The sequence below is a fragment of the Panthera pardus genome, unplaced genomic scaffold (assembly GCF_024362965.1).
Source record: "Panthera pardus isolate Hobbes unplaced genomic scaffold, ASM2436296v1 HiC_scaffold_1, whole genome shotgun sequence".
Classification (NCBI taxonomy): Eukaryota; Metazoa; Chordata; class Mammalia; order Carnivora; family Felidae; genus Panthera; species Panthera pardus.
Window position 1 is genome coordinate 24,477,296 of NW_026526654.1, and position 24,964 is coordinate 24,502,259.

A 24,964-nucleotide genomic window follows, 5' to 3' on the forward strand; every position below is an offset into this window, starting at 1 on the left:
AAACATAATTTAGAAAAATTTAGAGCCATCACCTGATAACATCATTGTAATTCTTTATATTTCCTCGTGTTTGGTGGAATGTTAGGAAGAAAACATTTTAAAAGTTTTGCATTGGCCCATCTTGGACGCAGCAACCCATTAGATGTGGTGGTTAACATCCGTCTTCAGGGATTGCCAGCAGGGAATTTTGAATTAAGAAGTAACAGTTCCCTTAAACACGCTAAGCCTGAAGAGGGGTTTACTCGCTCAGGAAACTTAGGAATAAAAGCCACACCAAGACCTTTCAAAGGGGAAACATTAATCCTCCTGGATGTAAAGAATGGAATAATAGTATATATACCTACATCCTGGGGTCTTGCTTCTGATCTCAGGTCCAGTCTCAGAAGTGTCCCCTGAGGACTTTTCTGTCCTGAGTCCAAACCAAAGGGCCACTTGTGGGTTAGGGAAGGTGGAGAATGGACCTAACATTGACTGAGTGGATTAGTGTTCTTAGAACATACCTATGGGTTGTCATCGGCCTTATTTTGAGATGAAGGAACTGAGGTTCAGAGAGAGGTCCGTTAGCTCTTCTGACATCTCCAGGCTAGTAAGAGGGATTTGAACTGCAGTCTAGGTGCCTGCAGAACTCTTGATCTGACCTACCTCAGCAGGTTGAGTTGGGGCCCACGTTCCTGAGATTTGCTGTGCAAGGGGCTCTGTCACCCAGAGCATATGCCTAGGGCCCTGCCTCTGGTCAGATGGCCCCGTCTCAGGCTATGTGCTGACCTGGACAGGTTGTGGACCATGGTGAGGTGCAGGCTGGAGTGCAGTTCCTAGGGGTGTGCATTTAAAACGAGGGGCACTTTGAGGAGTTACTGTAAAAAACCTACTTGAGTGCTGATGGGGCTCTTGGCTAAGAGGACTGGTGTGTCCTTTGAGCTGTTGAATGATTTCCACTATGATTTCGGCCCCTTGGATTCTCTTCTTTCGTATTCATATTCAGGTTTTCAGTCCGACTGAAAGATGGTTTAGTGCTCTGGATGGGACTGTGGGGATATTGTAAACACTAATTGAGGACATGCCAGTCTTTGTTTTCTAATTGTATTTAGGAAGTGTGTCTAGAAAGTGTCTAGAAAATGCACTTTGGGAAGGTTACTGAGAATTTAAGATTTTTTTTTTTTTGGTTAATATTACATCATAAATCAATTACCTAGCAAACTAAGAAAAATGTACATTTTTGTATAACTTAGATCCCTCCTTCACCCAGTCATACACAGGGGTGAAACACTAGTATTTTCATTCAGTCCGGTTTTGGAATCTCACTATTGCTCAATTGTTTTTTCACCATGAAATATATAAATAATTGTTAAGCTGAGTTTTAGGGGGGAAAAATGTTAGTTAGCTCTTGGCGTCTCCTTCACTGGACTGCTTTTTGGAATTTCTTAGCAGAACTAGACTCAAGTTGGTGGATAAATTCGAGGACCTCGTTAGGTTCCCAGTGATTTACATTTGTATTTGATTTGTATCTGTATTTATATTGGTTTTTAAACTACAAATCTTTGACTAGTGTGTTGTCTTTGTCTCTATGTGTTTTGAAAATGTGTGTTTTTCAATTTGGAGCACCCCCATTAACGTGGTTTTTGCTTACTGTACCTTTTATATTTATAGGTGTATTTGTCAAACCTTGCACGAGAAGATCACAGTCTTAGTGACTCATCAGTTGCAATACCTAAAAGCTGCAAGTCAGATTCTGATATTGAAAGATGTAAGTAATTTCTAGACATCTGTGGGACTTGCTAGCACTCAGGTGTGTTGAAGGTGAGACCTCCCAGCAGGTCTCTTCTTAGGTTTGTGCCAAACTCCCTCTCCTTCCTTCGTTTTGTACCCTGTCCTGCCCAGAGCTGGTATTCCTGCTTTTAGGCATGAATCCAGACATGTAGAAATGGAACTGTTCCGCTCTAGGCCATATTACCCTAAATATATAAAATTGGTGCCTCAGAGTTCTAAATTATAACTGTTCTAGTAAAATTGCTTGGGATAGTGATGCTGTTTTATTTAGAACTTTTGTTTTCCTCTTCTTCCACGTAAATCAAAGTGTATTATTTGAAAATTAGGGAGACTGAGACATACTCGTTTCTATTTGTCTTCTGCAGTTTAGCCAAAGAGCATCTTCCATTAGTGACAGAAGCGTGGTTGGAAAGCTGAGCGCCCCCGGTCGAGACATGCAGTCCTGCGTGTAGCCAGTTGCTAGTCTCCTGGCATAGGGTTCTATGTGTGCCCCATACGTGTGAGAGCCGGGGCGGTGATAAGTAAAAGTCCCTGCCATCGTGGGGCTTCCATTCTTGTGGGGATAGGGGTAACGTGTGGGGCAGGGGGCGGCGCATACCATGACAGCCTCCCCAGGGAGCTGGTGCCTCAGGGGACCTAAGTGACATGAAGGTGCTGGTCGTGCAGTCACCTGGGGGAGGGGGGTTGAGGCAGGGGGTCCAGCGGTGGGGTCCTAAGGAAGGAACTGACCTGGCATGTTGTAAGAATGTCTGGAAGACCCGTGTGTCTGAGGCACTGTGGGCGAGAGAGTGTGAGGGAGGTGGGCTCAGAGCAGTGGGCGGCTGGCCCGGAAGTGGGTTGGAAGCCATTGGATAGATCAGAGCAGAGGGGTGATGTGGTCTGATGCATGGTTTTAAAAGATCCCTCTTGGGGCACCTGGGTGGCTCAGTCGGCTAAGTGTCTGACTTTGGCTTGGGTCATGATCTCACGGTTCGTGAGTTCAAGCTTTGCATCAGGTTCTGTGCTGACTGCTCAGAGCCTGGAGCCTGCTTCGGATTCTGTGTCTCCCTCTCTCTCTGTCCCACACCTGCTTGCACTCTTTCTCTCTGTCTCTCAAAAATGAATAAAGGTTAAAATAATTTTTAAAAGACCTCTCGATGTTTGCTGGAGGGGCAACAGCAGAAGCAATTAGAAGTCTCAGTAAAGTTCAGAAGACGGAATCATGGGCTCAGATTAGCGTATCAGTTCCTGGAGCTGCCATAACAAATTACCACATACGGCATGGATTAAGTAACAGAAGTCTGTCATCATCACCCTTCTGGAGCCTACCAGTCCAAAATCAAGGTGCTGGCAGGGCCATGCTCTTGTGAAGGCTCTTGTGCGGAATCCTTTATCACCTCTTCCAGCCACTGGTGTTAGCCAGCTGTCCTTGGTGTTCTCGGCTTGCCACTGCAACACCGTGGTCTCTGCCTCTCTTGTCACATGGTGTTCACCGCGTCTGAGTCTTTCCTCTTAGAAGGACGTCGGTCATACTGGATTTGGGGTCCATCCTACTCCAGCATGACTTCAGCTTGATCACATCTACAAAGATCCTATTTCAAAATTAGGTCACATTCGTAGGTATCGTGTTTGGGCCTTGAATGTGTCTTTCTGGTGGAGCCATCATTCAACCCCCAAGAGCTAGCATGGGTCCCAGGGTGGAGGTTACTGAGAATTTTCCAGGCTTAGTAGTTGTTTGATGTTTCAGTCCTTGGCTTGTTTACCTCTGAGCCTCAGCACCTCGGTCATGAACCCTGGTCTGCTCCAGCTGGCCCTCACTCAGATCCTCACGACATCAGATGAAATTTTGCCCTAAGAAAGATGATGAGAGTGCAGAGTGTCTGCCTCTTGGGAGCAGTTACCTGTGTCGACTCCTGCAGTCCTCTGGGAATGGGACGCTCCGATTCCCCGAACTGGAAAACATTTAGTTTCATGTGTAGAGGGGATGATGGAGTCAGGTAAAACCCCAGCGTTGGCGGGGTTATGAATATAGAACCAACAGCCTATTTAGCCAGAGTCTGGATGTTTCGGGGTCCCCTTACTGTTTTTTTCTGAGGACATTACTCCCAACTTTACTACTGTCAGAGCAAACCGTTTGTCTACCAGTGAGCTCCACTGGGTGAGTTGTTAATTTTTATTTATTTATTTAAAAAAAAATTTTTTTTTTTTTTTAACGTTTATTTATTTTTGAGACAGAGAGAGACAGAGCATGAACGGGGGAGGGTCAGAGAGAGAGGGAGACACAGAATCCGAAACAGGCTCCAGGCTCTGAGCAGTCAGCACAGAGCCCAACGCGGGGCTTGAACTCACAGACAGTGAGATCGTGACCTGAGCTGAAGTTGGACGCTTAACCGACTGAGCCACCCAGGTGCCCCTGAGTTGTTTATTTTTGAGAGACAGAGCGTGAGTGGTGGAGGGGCAGAGAGAGGGAGACACAGAATCCTAAGCAAGCTCCAGGTTCCCAGCTGTCAGCACAGAGCCTGATGTGGAGCTCGAACCTGTGAACTGTGAGATCGTGACCTGAGCCAAAGTCGGATGCTTAACCAACTGAGCCACCTAGGCTCCGCTGTCCTATATAAATTTTAGGATTGTTTGTTATAGCTCTGTGAAGAATGCTGGTGTTATTTTGATCTTTTTGCTGCTTTAAATGCCTGTGGTAGTTACACTTTTTTTTTCTGTTGTTAAAGTTTATTTACTTAATTTTGAGAGGGAGAGAGAGACAGTGTGTGTGTGTGGGGGGGTGGGGGAGGGAGTGGCAGAGAGAGAAGGAGAGAGAGAATCCGAAGCAGGCTCTGTGCTCATAGAGTGGAGCCAGATGCAGGCTTGATTGTGCACAGACTGTGAGATCATGACCTGGGCCGAAATCAAGAGTCTGATGCTTAACCGACTGAGCCACGCAGGCACCCCGAGTTACACATTTCTTATATGACCCCCAGCACCTACCATAGGATTTGACTGAGAACGGAATGCTCCATTCTGTGTCCAGTTGAATTGAATGAGATGTGTCAACCAGAATTCCAGACCTAAAGATAATTTTCTTACGAAAATTCTAATGTGAGACCAGTTAAGTATTTTTGATTAGCATTAGTTTAATGTTATCAAATGTAAATGAACCATCAAATTCTTTTATTTTTATTTTAGGGCAAAATGGTGCAGAAGGGGACTTACACTGAGTTTCTGAAATCTGGGGTGGATTTCGGTTCTCTTTTAAAGAAGGAAAATGAGGAGGCTGACCAGAGTCCAGCTCCAGGATCTCCCGCTCTGAAGAATCGGAGCTTCTCGGAGTCTTCTCTTTGGTCTCAGCAGTCTTCCAGGCCCTCACTGAAAGATGGCCGTCCAGAGGACCAGAATGTGAGTTCTCCTCTTGCAGCACGGCCTGGTTGTGTCTTCTCTTGTGTCCTCATGCATCTTGAGTCCGCTCTGTCTCTGACACCTTCATTTGTCCCAGAGTAGATTCTGAGGTTCCAAGGCCTTGTTGCATGTAATGGGTAGAATTAATGTAGAATGAAGGGAGCAAGCCTGATTAGGGTTCTCCTTTGGGTGTTGGACGGAGGAGGAGCTTGCGGGGCTCAGTAGTGGGTGGACTGCTATAAATTCCTGGGGGTCGGTGGCTCATGCTGCTGGTAGGGCTCTTGAATTTACCATAGGTAAATCTTCCTTGCTCTGGAGGCCCCAGGCTACCCTTTTGCATCCAGACATTTGATTTGAAGTCTCCTCCAACTGAGTCCTGCTGTGGTCCATGTTAAGTCAGCTACTTTTCCTATGTGGTGGAATGTTCTGCTGCTGCATGTGACCTTTTGTATTATTTTGCCCCATTGTCCGATGGTTGGTGAGAGGCCAGAAGTAGCATGTGTGAAGGGTCTGGCACATAGCAGACACTTTAGAGTTAGCTCCCATCTTCCTTTCTTACACAAGTTCAAGAACCACATGGTATCCATCTTTGAAACCATAGAGGCCAGCATACAGCCAAGGACATTTTTTTTTTTTTTTTTTTTACATTTTATTTATTTTAATTTTTAATTTTATTTATTTTTTTAACTTTGCATCCAAATTAGTTAGCATATAGTGCAACAATGATTTCAGGAGTAGACTCTTTAGTGCCCCTTACCCATTTAGCCCATCCCCCTCCCACAACCCCTCCAGTAACCCTCAGTTTGTTCTCCATATTTATGAGTCTCTTCTGTTTTGTCCCCCTCCCTGTTTTTGTATTAGTTTTGTTTCCCTTCCCTTATGTTCATCTGTTTTGTCTCTTAATGTCGTCATATGAGTGAAGTCATGGCTTTTGTCTTTCCCTGACTCACTAATTTCACTTAGTATAATATCCTCTAGTTTGATCCACGTAGTTGCAAGTGGGAAGATTTCATTCTTTTTGATTGCCGAGTAATATTCCATTGTATATGTATACCACATCTTCTTTATCCATTCATCCATCGATGGACATTTGCAGCCAAGGACATCTTTGGCTTATGTGAATCTACAATGCATTCTCAGTTCTCCGGATAGAAGTGCAGAAATATACTAGATCTCCCTTAAAAATATGCACAGGTAGTCCTCAATGTCCAAACTCTCACAGTCCAAATCTAGGGGCCTGGATGATTCTGGTAAGGGTTTGGATTAGTCCCTCACATTCCAGACTGAAGAATCACTCTTTGAAATTCAGGAACCAAAAAAATTCAGACCACGTGTTATCCGTTGCTGTCCAAACTCTCCCTCTTGTTGTTTGAACTCCGTTTACTGTATTTGGATAATATTTTGAGCTCCTACTATGTTTTATGTTCCCATTATTTAGTGGCACAAATAATCTACAGAGATAGCTCCATATCATTTTGTATATTACCGTGGAATAAGCTTCTGCATTTATACTTGAATTGGTTATGTTGTACACGTGCTGGAAATGGTTATGTTCTGCTTCAAACAAAATCACGCAGTAGTGAGTAACCTCGTACAAACAGTGTTTCCTTTTTGCTGATAGATTCCTAGAAGTGGGATGGCTGGGCCCAAGGGTGAATGCATATGTGGTTCATCTAGATACTTCTATACCCTTCTCTGCAGGACATGTACTATTTTGCACTGTCGGCGTGTAAGATGTGTCTGTTTTCTCATGGCTTTGCCAGCGGAGCACACCATTGACCTTTCAAAGTTTTGGGAGTATGGTGTAAAGGTTCATCTCTCGCTGCTTTTTTCCCCTTGCCAGACTGAGAATCTACAGGTTACAGTGTCAGAGGAGAGGCGTTCAGAAGGAAAAGTTGGTCTTAAGGCCTACAAGAGTTACCTCACAGCCGGTGCTCACTGGGTCATCATCATTTTCCTTATTCTACTAAACATCGCTGCTCAGGTAAGTAAGGACATTCATTTTGTCTTGTGGCCTCAGCTTGATGTTTACAGTGTGACTCTACTGTATATATTTACGCCACTGTTACCGTATCACTCAGTCCACTTGGATTTGCATTGAAGCATGCTATCTTGGGGAACAAAATAACTTGATGTTTACTGTGTTGTGTGTGCTCTTAGAGAGCTTCTAGAAGAAGAAGGATGTCTTTCAAAGATTTAATTTTTTTTTTTAATGTTTATTTTTGAGAGGGAGAGAGACCGAGCATGAGTGGGTGATGGGCAGAGAGAGAGAGGGAGACACAGAATCTGAAGCAGGCCCCAGGCTCAGAGCTGTCAGCACAGAGCCCGATGCAGGGCTTGAACCTACAAGCCATGGGATCATGACCTGAGCCAAAGTCGGACGCTTAACTGAGTGATCCACCCAGGTGCCCCTCTTTCAAAGATTTTAAAATGTAACATGCACTTACTTGAGGTGTTGTTATCTGGGATGTGGGGTTTGGCTCAGACCTGAGCTGAAAGAATCGTGTCTGATTTCCAGAGCCTTTCAACATTCCTTTTGGGGGAGTGAGAGAGTTGAGGTGCTAGGCGGTGCTTGATATTTATGTTTATTTCTTCGTGCTAGGTTGCCTACGTTCTCCAGGACTGGTGGCTCTCCTATTGGTGAGTTGTTTCCGGTCTGATATGAGGTGCCCCCAAATTGGCAGGCAGCCTCTCTTTCCCACAGAGTCGGGTTTGTTGGGCCTCCTGTCCTAATCCTCCCTTAGTTTCCCTAGAGCAAAAGAGACATTGAAGTTCTTGCTGGTGGAGTGTGACCCTCCCACGGTCTCTTCCCACATCTGACCCTCAGTGTCTATACACAGACAGTTCTGAGAACTGAAAGTGTCACGATGCAAGTTGAATTTGTATAAAGAGGATGTACATGGGGCCCTGCATGCTTGGAATCCTTTCCAGCATAAAACATGTCTCCCAAATTGAGGTTAATTTTTTTCTTTTTGTATTCATCTAAATTCTGTCAATAGCTTAATATTTTTTTTCCCCCTTTTTCACAGGGCAAATGAACAAAGTGCCCTGAATGTCACGGTAAATGGAAAAGAAAATGTCACTGAGAAGCTCGATCTTCACTGGTACTTAGGAATTTATTCAGGTAAAGTTTAATCATTCGGTTTATTATCCGGGAGTCTGAGGTGCTTACAATGAGCCTGTGTGAGTAACTAGGGCTTCCAGGAGTAATTCAGTAATGTCTTAACAGATTAAGAGTCTGAGTCGCATTTACTCTGTGAATTAATTAGAATAATTATTTTTAAAATCTACCAGAAGAAAGAGGTTGAATGAAGACTCTTAATTTGCTCTGTACTGGATTTTGGAAGTTAAACCAGGATTGAGCATTCAGAAAATCAGCCACTGGAAATATGTGGCTATTGTCTATTCTAATAGGTTGCTTTAGCTAAATCTTATATCATTATTTGGATGGGCAAGGGGATTAGAAACGGATCCCCACCCTGTGGTTCGGATTGTTCCAATTCTGTCTGAATAAACCCTGGCTTTTATTGAACTTGGATGAAATCCTCTGGCAGCGAGGTTCCCCCACATAAAAGCATTATTCCCTCACAGGTATGCAAAGCTCCCTTTCCCGTACTGCTCATCTCCTGGGCTTCACTAATGACTTAAGAGAGAAGCTGAGCAGGGAAAAATCCAGTGTCTGGGAATTAGGATTCCTTCTCTCTCTTACCTTGAGATCACAATGTTATCGCGTCCCCAACTGTGTGATTAATTTAACATTTGGCTTGCCAGACTAATATTAACACAGCGCTCTGCTTTCACAAGAGTGCTTAGAATATATGTGGCATTACATACTTTTTAAAGGAAATCCTCATCTGAAATTTTAAATATTCTCGCCGGAAACGCTCATACAAGCTTTCCGCAAAGATAGAGCGAGTGATCTTTGTGAAAACCTACTCACTGAAATGTGGTTATTTATTTCGTTGATCACTTGCTAAAGAACCCTGAATACATGAGCTGTTTCCCTTCCACACGGGTGGGCCGTGAGAGGCCCGGTGGCAGGGAGGGGGAGGGAGGAGCCGTTCTGCTGCACAGCCAGGCAGGATGGGGGCCTCAGGAAAACGCCTCTGGATGGCGGTTAGGACTCTGAGCAGCTTTCAGAGTGGAGACAACAGTGATGTGTCATGCGAGGGGTAAAAATGGACTTGATGGAGTATTACTCACAGAAGTTATCTCCCAACTCTCTTTAGCATGGGGAGTTCAGGAGATGATAGGAAAATGATGTTGATTTTTATGCCCATCATAGGTACTCATTTATGCCATTGACAAAAAGCTATAATTTAAATCAGTTGTGTTCATTTAAAAAGGCTTTGTGTTTGTATAAAACGCTTGGTGTTGGAGATTAGTTGCTCACCGAGGTTATTTCATGCTAATGTATAATTTGTATTTTCTTGCACTTCCGTTGAGAGATTTTCTACTTGCAACTTAATATGGTATTTTCATATTCTTTAAAGCCACCTGGACATTTTCTACAAGGAAATGGCATGTCATTTCCCTTGTTCCCTGTTAATTCACATGCTGGTGTGAGAGCATACCGGAAGTTTTAGATTATGAGATGTGTAAATAGGTAGCAAAACTTGAAATGTGGAGAAGGGAAGATCAACGAGTTTTTGTAATTATCTCTTTTTCTTTGGTTTTAATAGAACTTGTAATTGAATCAGGAAAGCCTAGTATGAAATTATCATTTACACCTGATTTTCTTTTGCATACAGTTTTTATTTAATGAGAGAAAAGTAAATGATATACTTCTTTATAAAAGTATCTTGCAAATGCATTGCACTCTTACAGAAGCCACATGTCTTATGACACAGAATTTCATCAACTGCCTGCCATGCTGTGGCTTCGCCAAAGAAAAGGTGGGGATGTTGTGCTCTGAGTGATGTTTCTTTATTTCAGGTTTAACTGTGGCTACTGTGCTTTTTGGCATAGCGAGATCTCTGTTGGTATTCTACGTCCTTGTTAATTCCTCACAAGCTTTGCACAACAAAATGTTTGAATCCATTTTGAGAGCTCCAGTGTTGTTCTTTGACAGAAACCCAATAGGTAAGTCAGACACCAGGTTTCTTTGTAAATCTGCCTCGTTGACACTGTTTGTGTCTGATCACTTTTCAGCATTGAGAATGGAGGAGACACTTGGAAGAAATCGCTGTGTGTGTTGATTCATTGTCCACAAAAAGCTTCACTGACAGTTTTCTACTACCCGACAAAATCTGAATGTGGGGTGCATACGAGCTTCTTTCTTTCTTTCTTTTTTTTTTTTAGTTTTTTTAAATGTTTATTTGTTTTTGGGAGAGAGAGAGAGAGAGAGAGAGAGAGAGAGACACTGAGTGCTAGTGGGGGAGGGGCAGAGAGCGAGGGAGACACAGAATCTGAAGCAGGCTCCAGGTTCTGAGCTGTCAGCACAGAGCCCGATGTGGGGCTCGAACTCTTGAATCTGGAGATCATGATCTGAGCTGAAGTCAGACGCTTAACTGACTGAGCCACCTAGGCACCCCAGGTGCATGCAAGCTTCTATTCCGATTTACGTGCGTGTGGAAAATAAACAGGTTTAGGAATCTGTTTGTTGTGGGGCATATGAAACACCCTTCGTTGGATGCAGGCGCATTTAAATGTTGTTGACCAGTTGCCAGAACATTGACTGCATCATGTGGCATTAAACTAGGTCATCCTGGACTTGAAGGTGTACCTAAAATTGTAATGAAAAATTAATTAAAACCCAAGATTGAAGTGTACACATCCTCTTCGATAGAAGCTCCTCACTCTAGCTTTAAAGTGGACTTTTGTTTCCATAATTGGAGGCTTTGTGGCACGTCGCACATAAGTTTCTCAACGTGAGCACACCTGGAGGGTGTCTGAGTGGTTGATGCCCCACCCTGAGGTCTTTGACATGTCTTGCTGCTGGGGGTGGCCTCCTGACCTGGGTCCCCAGGAAGAGTTTGTTCATCAACACGTGCTCCCACCGTTCAGGCCCAGGGCGGCTTGGTTGACGCAGGAGAGGATTGAGGGGACCCGTCCAGGCAGGGAGGGAGGCTGGAGAGAGCACAGGAGTAGGCTTGGCCTGGCTGTTAACTAGCCGTGTGACCCAGGCCACAGGTGTACATACCGCTGGGCAGGTGACTCTCAAAGCGGGATGTTGTCGTGGTTAGAAGTGTGGACTGTGGATCCGGCTGCCTGGGCTCACACCTGTGCTAGCTGATCACAGTAGCTGGTTATGGTTCTGTGAGTACTCAGGTGCTAGTTACTTAATTTCTCTGTGCCTCAGCATTCTTAGCTGTAAAATGGGGATACTCTTGGTACCTCCCTTATCCAGACAGTGTGGGAATAAAGCAGATCGGTACATTCACACAGCCTAGAGCAGTGCTTGGCCCGTGGTCAGCACCTAATGACTCTTGGCCACAGTGACGCGTGGCGTCTCGGAACTTCCTCACCTGTGAAATGGAAATGCCAGCTGCCTTTCCTGCTTCACAAGGCTGTCGTGAGGGTTAAATAAGACTGTTCAGGAAAGCATTTTGCGCTGTTTATTCAGCACGTTTGTTTAGCGCAGGCCGGGTGCAGAGCACAGGAACGGTGATCTGCAGAGGCCCCGACTCATCTGTAGTCTTGTTACAGCCGCGGTCAGGAGACTGGAGGGCGCACACATCTGACGGCCGGGAAGTTGCTGCACTTTGCCAGTTAATTTGAAAACTGTGGTCATAAAGTTGAGAGCATTAAGTGGGACTGCGTTTCTGTTATCACAGCCTCTGAATGCTCATGGCCACAGTTAACCAGGTTCTTCCTGTTCAAGACCTGTAGGCTTCTCCACATGCTGATTTATTTATTATTCAAGGATTTGGGACCGAGTCTAAATCTTCAAGGTCGCTAATCTTAGAGCCACACACTAGTGTTTATCTTGCTCTCCCCCTCCTGGATCTGTTAACAGGGCTTCTTTTCCTTCAAGAAAATAGAAACCCAAATAAGCACTCCAAAGATAGGCCCAGTTTGTCCAGAATGTTCAGAGGGCATGAATTATTTACTGTTTTTAGTGATAGATTAAAAAAATTTTTTTTTTAATTAGAAAAGTATTTTAAGTGGTAGATTTTAAATTTCCATTTGGATATCATTTTTATAGTTTTTAAACCAATGGGAAGAACACACCAAAGCTGTGCTTCATAGGGAACATCATGGATCGTATATATATTTTAATGGTTCTATAATATTAAAAAAGCAATTCCCCTCTATAGTAGAAGGGTAGGCATACTTCATTTTTTTAAAAGTTTATTGAGAGAGAGAGAGAGGGAGGGAGGGAGGGAGGTGAGGGGCAGAGAAACAGAGAGGGGGAGAGAAAATCCCAAGCAGGCTCACACTGTCAGCTCAGAGCCCAACACAAGGCTCAAACTCCTGAACCGTGAGATCATGACCTGAGCCGAGACCAAGAGGCAGACATTCAACCAACTGAGTGAGCCAGGCACCCCTAGGCAGACTTGATTTTTACGTTAAACATCTGTGCCCAGTGATCCCACTCCGAGTTACAGAGTGCCCTCCGAGCAGCATGGAGAATCCAGGAAGCATATCATTCTCTTCTCAGTACTTTGTTATCCAGAGCACCTTCTCAGGGAGATGTCAGTAAGTTTCCTAAGAGTTCGTGGTCCTGACAGCATCTTGGAGTTTGGAAAAGAGGGGATGGGAAGGAGGGGAAGGGTGTAGTCTCCTGCAAGTGAGGCCTGGGGTGGCGACGGCATCTGCACACACTATAGCCTGGCTTGGATTTGCAGATGTCTGCCAGGGTTCCCTTCCATAGCCACCTGCAGTTCCCGCTTGTGCTGGAATATTCCCAGTGAACCCAATCCGGATTGTGGAAGTCTCTTTTTACATTTGTTCATGGGTGTTTCCACCCCAGATGGGCTGATTCCCTTTTCCTGCTTCTCCCATTTTGTTGATCAGTGGGAGATCCTTTGACCTTGTGCAGAGAACCAGGCCTTCGGTGAAGGGTCCTGAAACATTGGCTGCCCCTTGCCCTGGCCCAAAAGTCCCAGGTTCTCTGACTTGGATTTAGGGAGAAGGACAAGGTGAACCCGGACAGTGCATGTTCCTTCTTGCTGGCTAAGTCTCTCTGGCTGCTCTTGAAGCACTCCAGAGCTCTGGTTTTTAAGAAGGCGCCATCTTTCCAAGCTTCACGACTAAGTTTCTCTTCATTTTGAACCCATGTATGGTTGCACGGAGTTAACTTATTTGCTTATATAATGCAGTACTGTTTTACCCACTGATTTTTTTCATAACCCAATCAGTCTTAAACTGGGTAAAATTTCAGTCAGCTAAGTGTGTTGTCTTAGAAGGGCAAAAAGCTACTTTTCTTTTCCTCTTTTTGCCTTCCTTTATTTTTATCCTTCCCTTCTCAGTGTATTTTGGTGACCGTATTGTGTGTCTGTTAAAGGGCTGCACGTTTTCAGCTGCCCCGGCATTTCCCGCACATTCTGATTGCAACAACTTGAGTTGAGTAGTGCCTGTTTAGATGTGGTCTGTGTGTGTTCCTGTACTGAGGGCCACACCTACCTCTTCCATGATCAACATTTGTCTTCTGTCCTTTCTGTTCTATCAGATCTTAATGCGCAGGGAATACAGGGAAGCAATTCAGAAATTAGAAGATTATGTCTATATTCAGCATAAACCATGTTCTCCTGAATTTGTTTTATTTTTTACGTCTGGCACAAGAGGGCAGCATGATCTATATTATTTCAGGGATATACTGTAAGGGCACCTTATTGCAAAAACCTATTTTTTTTTTTTTTTTAATTTAAAGCTTAGAAATTCCATTTTTTATAGCTGGAGTCTTGTGTTTTATAGTATTGGTGCAGAATTTTAAATCATTGCTGTAGTTTATTATGTTTGAGACATTAGACTCTTTATTAAAGAATTATTCACAGTGTTGTCCCAGAATATCTGGCGTTTCACACAAGGTTATGTGGATTTCTAAACTGGAATAGTACTTGGAATGGGTAGCCGCTGACATCTCCACTGGATATATTTTAATCCCTGTGGGCAGAATATGGCCGCCTGTATGACCGGAGTCAAACATGAGTTTAGGGGAAAATATGACCAGGCAGTTTCTTCAGTTCCCTTCCACGCGAGCAGAATGGGTAGAGGTTATCTAGAATTTCACCCTTCACTTTGGAAACAAGATGAGTGGATAGTTGTTCTGTTTCTTCATGCCTAATAACAGTGACCTAACACTTGGCTGAATGAACTGACTGTAATGGATTCCAGATAAATAATTTGTTTATTTGCTTTCAGTGTGTTAATTCGGCTTTAAGAAAGTGGGCCACCGATGTCAGGAGATACTGGTGTTTGTTTATTCTCTCAGGAAAGTGCAAAGTTAATACTGGGTTGTGGCCTTTGTGTTCACCTCACGTGACTGGTTATCCTGCAGTGGTGTGTGTGTGTTCACTTATTTAGGCATCCGGTATAAGATAAGTACAAATGCATATCGTTATTTTTTCCTTACAGATTAAGTTAGGGCCAGAGTACTATAAAAGGAGAAAAGCAAATGGACTAACCTCTTCTTTTGTCAATTTTATTTTTTTCCGATGGAAGTTTCTTGTGCTCATTAACGTATGGAACTGAGAGACATATTTGTGTACCCCCCAATCAAAAATCTGGAATTGCTCAAAGGGATAGGATTTCTTTTCTTTTTTTCCCCTTAATGTTTATTATTTGAGAAAGAGACAGAGGGCAAGCAGGGGAGAGGCAGAGAGGGAGGGAGACACAGAATCGGAAGCAGACTTCCGGTGCCGAGCTGGTCAGCGCAGAGCCCCACGCAGGGCTCGAACCCACAGACCGCGAGATAATGACCTGAGCTGAAGTCGGCTGCCTAACCGACTGAGCCACCCAGGCACCCCAAAGGGTTAGGATTTCTAATTTGCCCACACGTAGATGACTTCGCACATCTAAACTCCTGAATTGGGATATGCGTGAGTAAGGAGCTGAGGGTTGTGAAGCAGGAGTCTGGGAGAGGTTTGAACTATTGTTTTGTTTCTTCAACCTTGAAAGGGACTCCTCAGCATCCCTTACACGTTGTTCATAAATAACTTGTGGAGAAGTAAAAAGTGAACTGAAAGCACCACGGTGAGCTTTTTGGACTGTCAGAAAAACTTGCTGTACTGTTTATAAAATCAGTTGTCACAGTACTGCTGCCCTGCTAGAAAAAAGAGTCATCAGTAGAGAAGAAAGATAATTGTAGGGATATCTCTCTGTTTATCCAGTTCAAATGACCACTGGAGTTAGTGCTAAATGCATATTTTTAACAAGTATAATATTTCAGCACCGTCAAAATTACCTCGACGATAATAGGCCTGTGAAATTACAGCTCTGTAAGTTAGGAGGGGAGGTGGCTCTGCTTAGCACAGACTCATCTGTGCCTGTCCACACAAGTGATTCTGCTGAGCAGGTAGCATGTTAGAACAGGAAACACTGGTCCTAAAACTTCTGATTTATGGTAGGTGTTGTTTTGACACAGCATCGAGACGATTTACAAGGCAAGACTTCGTGTTAAAATATTTTACCGGTGTCCTCATTCGTCACCGACATAAATATTCAGGAGTGATGCTGGAAAATTGGGAATGTGCCCATTCATGCCAAATCACTGGCTGTGTTTCCTTTCAAGTGAGATCTGTTGTGTGGATATGGTTAAAAGAAACTATGGTTTTTCTTTCTTGAGAGCAGATGAGCTGTAAGAAATTGGGAGTAAGAATAACATCCATCCTGACAGCTTTCATGTATTCATCTTGCTTAGGTTGCTTTTAATTCTGGCTTAAGTCCTACAGTCTTGTGTTTTTGTTTTTTTTTTTTTCCCTTTCCTTGCTTGGTGCACATTGTAGAGAACATATTTATATGTACATTAGTTAAAGAGGCTTTTTGTGTTCAAAGGAAGAAGTTAGTCATCATCAGAAAAAGCTTTGTTGCAAAACAGAAACACACATTTCCCCTTTCTTTTTTCCTTGTTAATAATAACAAATGCAAGTGACTATAAAGGGAATAACACAAAAGATTGCATCAATCATAGTGATTCTCAATAGCTACATATAAATATTGTTTTTTCAGGTTTGAATGAAGCAGCTAATAGTTTGAAGTAGGTGTGGTAATTAAATCCTGTCAGGCTGTCACACATTAAAAATAATGTTTTTTCACATAACAATGGTTATATGTACTTAAACTCTTATCATGGTGATATTAAGTCATATTTTATGGGAGTTGCTCATTTACTGCTAATAGTATCATAAAAGCCTTTGTTACGAGTTTAAATAGTTACATAGTTACATATATTTGATTACTATTGTTATTTTGTCAGTAATCTCTATAAGGGTGATTATTATAGCTCTTGTCCAGAGCTGGTAAATATTGCACCATTTTGGTATACATTTTTAATCTACTAGAATGTTCTGATTACTCTTATTCCTGGTTTTTCTCTGTAATAATCCTACATGGAAATACTGACAACTTAGTAACCGAGAAAGCACTGTTTGTGGTTGTCCAATAAAATGTTAATAAGATAAGATTCGGGAAGCTTGTGCCTTGTTCACAGTGGTAGTCATGTAATATCTCAGGAATTTCTAAGTACGACATTTTACTTGTGTTCTTTCATTTCCTAATAGAGTACATATTAAATGATATATGTATCCTAATATGTAAGTTCTCCACTTCACTCTAATATTTGTGGCTATGATATTAATACCCCCAAACTCTCGGTTTTTATTGATTTCATATTTGTTGTCTCAACCTTAGCCAACTTGGAGCTAGGCAGTCTTTGGTACTGAGGACTTCACTAGTGTGTCCCACTGTCGGGTGTGAGTGTGCCCAGTAATTTGGCATTACCTTATGGGGTGTGTGATTTACAGTAATTCAGATTACTGTTATTTAAAGGCCCCCCCCCCATCACACACAGATAATTACTTCAACTTTGTAGCTCTTTGTGACAGTCAGAAAATGCATCAAAGTATCTTTATGAGACAGTTTATTGCTTTTGTACAACCATTTCAAACTGGAATAGTATTTCTGGGTCAGATTTCACACAACTAAATATTGATAAGCATATAGAAAGCATAGTCTTCTGACATGGGGTGGGAGTAGATAGAAATTTGCTGGGTTGAAATCCCCTATGGTTTTGCTAAACGGTTAGTTGTTTCCCCTCAACCATTTGATTTTGGAGCTCTCTTAACGATGCCGTGGTGTGAACTTTGATTTTCATCTTCATCTTCTGTTATCATTTCTTCCCTAACCCCCTTATTTTAAACATTGTTATTTATTTTGATATGAAGAAAATGGAAAAAAAAAAAAACCCAGATGTTTACAATATTGAGCCTGTGACATTTTCGTTCATATAAGTTTAAAATTTGGTTATGTTTTAAACCACATCTCTATAGTACTTGTCCCAATTGTGGTTAAATTATAATTTAGGTAATTATGTGTTGACTCCCTGTCTCTTCTCTTAGCCTTGGGCTCTCAGACCTCATGGAGCATATCTGTTGTTAGTGCAAAAGCCTCTGAAGCCAGGATGGGACACTTTGTAGCTGATTAGTAGTTGTTGGCTGGATAGAAGAGGGGATGGTTTCAGGAGTGTATTTGCATCTCTCTGTGCCACGCCCTTTAAGAACAATGCAACTTGAGAGTGTTGAAATAGAATTAGAGCCTTTTTGTCTTTGCGCTCAGTGTTCACGTTAAATTGAACCCTTCCCTATTTATTTTCCAAAGTAGAGTTTGCAATAGATTATTTATGGTAGTCTTTGTTTCTGGTATGTGATGGCATGAAGAAGAAACCATATACATTGGTTCTTTGGAAGCTGTGGTTCATGGAGCTACGCTCTACAAAGTTCCAGTTTCTGTTACTTACCAGTCAGGGAAAGGAAACCGTCAAATACCCAGTGCATTTCCTTGGGGTTTAGTTGTGCATTGAAGAAAAATGTTAGAACTTACATGGGTTAAATATTTGGTACTTGATAATTTTACCTTATAAACTACATATTCTTAAGAGGTAAAGAAAAATAATTCATTTTATTTACTTAGTGTTTATTTTTTTTATTTAGAGAGAGAGAGCTCAAGTGGGGAGGGGAGGGAGGGGGAGTGGAGAGAGAGAGAATCCCAAGCAGGCCCTGCACTGTCAGTGCACAGAGCCCAGTGTAGGGCTCAAACTGATGAACTGTGAGATCATGACCTGAGCTGAAGTCGGATGCTTAACCGACTGAGCCACCCAGACACCCGCGAATTCATTTATTTTAAAACATCAGTGGACATTTTAAACTGTTACTGAGTGGGGAGTTGAGATGTAGGTTGAGATGTGGCAAAGACCTTGTTCTGCTGCCATGTAGCTTTGGAGTAGCTAGGACGGTCCCTTCACTTCTGGCCTCAGGTTTCACAGGTGAAAAGAGGGAGGCCTTTTCACTCCTCAAGCATTTTTACTGGTCCTCTCCTGGTTGTAAGTTGTGGTCCCCAAGCACTAGGACAAAAAGCCCCTGTTTTCAAGGCATTTGCAAACTGAAATATCTGCAGACAGTGGATTGTTTGTAAAACAAAACAAAAAAACCCATCCAGTATCAGTATTCAATGATTCCATGTAGAAAAGATAGAGACTCAGAGATTTAATGTAGCTGTAGGGCAGGTATCTCAATTCACATGTACACACAACACGCATACACGTAGCCCAGGGGTATATTTCTTTTTCATAAACTGTTTTGTTGGAATTTCAGGACAGATTGTTTCAAAATGAAATCATACCAGTTGGAGAGTGAGAGTGATTTAGGAAACAAAAGAAAGCGATGTATTTGAGGTAATGACCTCTAAGCTTATAGCAAACCCTGCCCGGCATCTAAGCAGGCTCTTGATGATACTCACCTATCCTGACCCGTCAGGAACCATCCAGGTGTCAGAGCTCATCTCCACAAAGTGCGTCAGGGAAAGAAGGAAGTCGTCCTTTAATGAGTATCTACACATAACTTCTCTTTGGACTTTTAGAAGTGTGTTACAAATGCTTAGACAGTGGGTAGGACATAAGCAACGGCAGCTTTTTCCCTGAGAATGTTGTCATGACATGAGCCATGATCTGTTGGGTGTTCTCATTCTTGGTAACCAGGATCATCCTTTTAGAAATTTCCCTCTTATTTAGGTGGACACTCTTTAACATCTAGAAAAAAGACAGCAAGGTCCAAAGGTTCAAGGACACTTTGAATGGAAGTTCATCTAAACACCATGGTTAAATGGAAAGCTGTCAGAAAATCAAGGTCTTTGCTGGAAATATTTTCCTTTTATTTCTTTTCTACATTTGCATTTTAATAGATTGTATCATGTGGGGAAATATTTCAACCTCTTGAAAACCTGGAAAATCTATTTTGGACTTGTTAGGTGTTTAAAAATCTTCATCCAGACGTTATTCCAAATACAGTCGTGCTCTCCGTGATGGGAAAATCCTGCCTCCAGGTTCGCTGTTGGTTGAAGAATGCTGTAGAGCACTGTGTTGTTAAAAACATCAGCAGAAACCAGTGTGTCAGCCTAAGTCCCTGATTTTAGGATGTTTAAGTCAATACTTAGTTAATGATCTTGATTTGTCTGTAAACTTTATGTGGAGGTTTCAGGAAGTGTTCTTTTGGTTCAGTGACTGTGGTCTCATTCTTTACTCTGTTTGAGGCATAGAATCAAAAGGTATAGAAATTTTGAGAGTGTGCTAAGAAAAACAGTGTACCTGCTTCTTTTTTATAATTTTAATTCCTGTACAGTTGACATACAGTGGTGTTATATTAGTTTCAGGTGTACAATATAGTGAGCACCTACTTCTTTTTGTTGTGCATAAACATTTGAACAGGTACCACAGTGTATGTGGTTTTGTTCTTTAAATATATTTTCTCACATACATAATTCCATATGTCTAGATCACAGCGGTGCTTTGCAACTAAGAATCAGGGATTAATTTTTTTCATTACCTTTAAATATCTAAAAGTAGATTAAGAAGGAAATGGTTGTTTTCTTGTATGTAGTCATTTCTTTTAGAACTTTTTTTTTTTTTCTTCTTCCTTTAGTGTCAGAATGGCCTGGGCTCATTAAATTAATTTCCTCTGGGAGAACTATAAATTTGTTATTTTAACTTTTTGGAGAATAAGATGGTAGTAACATCTTAAAATTATATCTCATGCTAATGTAAATCTCTATACTCTCCCTCTTAGGATAAAAATGAAAAGGGAGTCAAATGTAGTTGAATGAGTTCTATCAGTAAACTGTATTGTAGACAGAAGTGTTTGTTTTTGGTGCTGGCTTTGAAATGTTGGTCTTGACTTATACTCCTGTATATAAAAGGAAAATAAACCCCTGTTTCAAGATGGTGAGTAATCAGTGTTACTAGAAAATTGTTCTTCAAGATTAAATAGTTGTTGACATAAATAGCCAGAGTAATAAAAGGCAACACCTGTGTAACCCAGACAGTGGTTATCGTACAATCAGGTAACCTGTTTATTAACGAATTGTCAAGTCTTTAGACCAGGTGAATAGATTTGTTATACGTTAGGGAATTCTAAACATTGAATGAAGAGGCTTGAATCCTTGATGCCAAGTGTTCTGACCGCTCACATCTTCTTTCACAAAGGAGACATGACAGGAAGGTAATGCTTAAATGATCCGCCTTCAGGTATGTGTTCTTGTCTTGGTTCTTGCTCTGTCAGACTAGCCAAATTTTCTAGATGAGGTTAGGGTTTGAAATTTTAGGTGACAAAATGAGTATCTTGTAGGTTTTGGATAAACATGGAGTACTTCTTTAAAAATAGCCCATCTTTTCTTTCCCCGGAATTCTTAGGTCCCTTTTTAATTTGATGTCAGATGCGAGAGAACTTTGGTTGTCATCAGTAGGTATTTTACAGTGTTAATGGTCAGAGAGTGGGATGGAGGTCAAGGTGCTGGGATGTCCCAGTTCTGTTGGGAGCAGAGCTTTGGAGTAGCTGAGCCAGTCATCATCTCACTGCTACATCAAGGTCCTCTTGACTGAAGCACGATTGCCCTTAAGCAGCACTGAAGACGGGTGAGGTGGGTGTGCATGTTGAGAGAGAGACCTCTCTTCAGTTAGATTGTCACATCAGAATAAGGTTCATATTATTGGATTCCATTAAAGAGATGAAAAATTTTTAATTTGAAAAATGACCAGCAAATAAAGTGACCTTGAATTTGACCAATGCGAATGGATTTCTTGTATTTCCCAGTAGTGGTTTTGAATCAAAGTGTGATTCTGGCTCCATGGTAAAGAGAACAAACTTTGGAATCATCCTTCCTGAATGTGAATCCAAGCTCTGCCACCGACAGACCTTGACTGAGTTACTTAATCTCTGTCTGCTTCAACTCTGTCTGTACACTGGGGATGGTAGTATAGTGGGAGAAAGAAGCTTTTTTATGTGTGTGAGAACTAAGAGGTTCCATATATGTAAAGCATTTAAAACAGTGCCTACCATATAGTGGACATTGATTTTTGACTCTTTAAGTGACATGTTGAAATTTTAGGGGTTTTCACCTCTTTTTTTTAATGTATTTTTTAAATGTTTGTTTATTTTTGAGAGGGAGGGAGACAGAGCATAGGTGGGGGGAGGAGCAGAGAGAGAGGGAGACCCAGAATCTGAAGCAGGCTTCGGGCTCTGAGCTGTCAGCACAGAGCCCAATGCAGGGCTTGAACCCATGAACGCAAGATCATGACCTGAGCTGAAGTCGGGGCTCAACCTACTGAGCCACCCAGGTACCCCATTGCCTCTTTTTTTTTTTTTTTTAAACGAAATCCAAATGCATATGCTGATTTTGATAAAACAGTGGGGTGGGGGAAAGGGAGGGTATGTTTTCCCAGATGTAAGGAAAAATAGGTAAGTGACCAAGACCAACAAGCCACAACACAACATCATGTTTTTTTGTTGGCTTGTGTTTGTTGTTGTTTTCATCGGGGCCTAGCTCCACTCCGGAGTTCACTTTAATTTAATTTGGTTTCACAAGGGGAGCTCAAATTTGCATGTAAGTACCAAACATCTGGTTTACTTTTTGTTTAAAAATGATATGGTTGAAGTTTATTACAGAAGTCTATTGTGTAATTAAGGAAAGACAGTTTGAAATTTATAAAATAAGTCCTACTTAAATGCAGCATTGGAATCATTCCAGGGAAGTGGGTATACTTCTTGGGAGTAGCAGGAACTTATTATTTTTAAAAATGCTATAACTGGTCAAAATGTAGAGCTTCTATGTATTCACCTTTTTTTCCAAAAAGCATGCAAAATGACAAATTTCACAAGCGAAAGTTAAAGTTGACCTAAGGCAGTTTTAGATTGTCAAGCCTTCACATTTTATTCATGGGATGTTTTTAGAGACATTTTGTGGTTTGTTCACTGTAGTTAATTCTGGGCAGTCCTTCTGCATTTCTATCAGATGGACATTCTACTTCAGAACTTCTTCTTGCACAAAATACAGTTAAAGCAGCTTGGGAAGAAAAGGAGATTCCTGGGTGGTTCTTACAAACTATCGATTATATTTTTAAAGCTGTTAAGGGAATAATAAATCCACAGAACAAATACAGCTCTTCTATATATACTGCCCAGGTAGTGTTAATCAACTGATCATTTAAATGCCAGAAATTTCTGGCTGGCTATAACAGCACTGAGGTATATGAAGGAATAGTTTGGGGTGGAGAGACCCAAGTGAAGATAGAGTGCTTATTCGTTTAACACCTGTTTGCCAGGTAGCTGTGTTAGTAGTCAGGCAGGGATCACCTAACTAGTTCTGAGTCTTAGTGTTCAGCCTCAGTGACGTCTGAGAGGCCCTCAACGCTGAAACGCAATGGTTCTGTCTTCCTGCAGAACTCACTTACAAATATCTTGATAAAAAAGAGACTTAGAAGTAGGTTGTAAAGACTGATAGGATTTTTATGACTCTAGTTTTCGTACACCCTCGAATGTTTTAGGGATCTGTTCCATGGTAGAGGTTTCATCTGTTGGCAGTTATAATCTAGTTCCTTCGGGATCAGCCTGACTTATGGTAAATTTGGAATATTTCCCTATGTCTTCTCATTTTCTAGCAACATTGTAAATTTGTTTGATAACTTAAACTTACCAAAAGACTGTCCCTTCCATCATCTCATGTCACCTTCAGTAGCAACAAAACAACGAGAAACCTCCACTCTCTGGCGCCTCTGAAGCTTGTACCCTGCATTCCCTTGCCTTCTTGTTCACTCCCGTTGTTATCGTCCTCATTGGTTATTATGTGGAAACCGTAGAGTTACGATGCCTGTAAATGAAAATTAAGAACCAGATTGTTCTAATCGTTAACCAGCACGCAGATTTTAATCAGCATAGAGATTATAACTAAACATGTATTGAGCACCTCTATATGCCAGTGTGCTGGGAATTTTACATAAGGGAACCAGACACTGTATCCTGAACTCCCCATGGGTATTTTCTAAAGATACATCGTCCATTCCTATGCATTGTATTTTACACAGTAATGGTGGCTCTTCAGGTCAAGGTGAAATTGTTTAGCATAGTATTTCCTATGAAATGGATGTGGACATCATACTAATCAGAAACCTTTTTAAAATTGCAGAAAATTTGCATGACCTGGACAGTGCATCACATAATACGGGTGGTATAAGGTATAGGCAATCAGTGGATATATGTGTTTGTATTGATACAGAATTCGAATTTAAGTTACAAATATGAGAATAAGAAATACTTCAAAATTTGTGGTCTTTGGCCTCCTCCTTCTGTGTTTATTCAGCTTTTATGTGCACTTCCTTGCTTTTATCAGTTTGCAGAAAATGAATTCGTTCCAAAATGGGATGGGGGTGGGTGGGTGGATGGATCTTTGATCTGTAGGGAAAGTTACTGTTTCTGAAAACGAGATAATCACTTTAATCTTTTCTTGTGGCCCTAAAGTTTTAAGAGACTTTCACCGGTGCCTTCTCATGACGTACTGTTTATGTTTTTTGGAGACCTGTTTGGCATATAGCACTGCATAAGGTTAAGGTACACGTACAGCATATTGAGGTGATACATTTATAGTGCAGTATGATTGCTGTTGTGGCATTAGCCAACAGCTCTGTCGTCACATGATGATGACTTCTTCTTGTGTCGGGAATAATTAAGGTCTAGTCTCTTAGTAGATTTACTGTTTATAGTATACTTTTGTTGTCTGTAATCACTGTGTATTCTGTCTCTAAGACTTTATTTATCTGTAAGTTGCAAGTGTGTACCCTGAAACAACATCTCTTTCACGCCCCTAGCTCCTGGTAACCACCATTTTACTCACTGCTTTTATGAGTTCAGCATTTTTAGACTCCACATATCAGAGATGTCATAGAGTATTTGTCTTTCTCTGTATGGCTTATCTCACTTGGCAGGATGTCCTCAAGGTCCATTCGTGTCATTGCAAATGGCAGGATTTCCTTTTTTCTCATGGCTGAATAGTATTCCTGTGTGTGTGTGTGTGTGTGTGTGTGTGTGTGTGTGTGTGTATGAGAGCGAGAGCGAGAGATCTTCATCGTTGAGAGACAGGTTATTTCCAAACTTTGACTGTTGTGAATAAGGCTGGCATGAGATAGGAGTGCAGATATCTCTACAACAACCTGCTTCATCTCTGTCATGACTGTAAAGTTTTTGTAATTTTATAGCTGATCCCATGTTATGAAAACGTTAGCTCTGAAGTTTATAGTATTTATGTTTACTGATATTTATAGTTATAGTATTGATACTGTAAGAGACAGTGTGGGATCATGGGATTGTAGTGAGCTCTTCTTTGGCATTGGGGTTCTTAGGGGGAGTGA

The 24,964-nt window shown here is 41.8% G+C and overlaps 1 protein-coding gene across 3 annotated transcripts in view; it reads left to right on the forward strand.

The window, feature by feature from the left end:
• ABCC4 (ATP binding cassette subfamily C member 4) overlaps window positions 1-24,964 on the forward strand; it is a 260,432-nt gene that overhangs the window by 116,710 nt on the left and 118,758 nt on the right. For 2 of the 3 annotated variants that reach the window (XM_019444076.2, XM_019444075.2), the window contains exons 14-19: window positions 1,648-1,744; window positions 4,927-5,136; window positions 6,980-7,120; window positions 7,739-7,776; window positions 8,166-8,260; window positions 10,072-10,218. In XM_019444076.2, the coding sequence (XP_019299621.2) occupies window positions 1,648-1,744; window positions 4,927-5,136; window positions 6,980-7,120; window positions 7,739-7,776; window positions 8,166-8,260; window positions 10,072-10,218 (728 nt within the window). The remainder of the gene's footprint in view (window positions 1-1,647; window positions 1,745-4,926; window positions 5,137-6,979; window positions 7,121-7,738; window positions 7,777-8,165; window positions 8,261-10,071; window positions 10,219-24,964) is intronic. The other variant, XM_019444077.2, reaches the window with a different exon arrangement.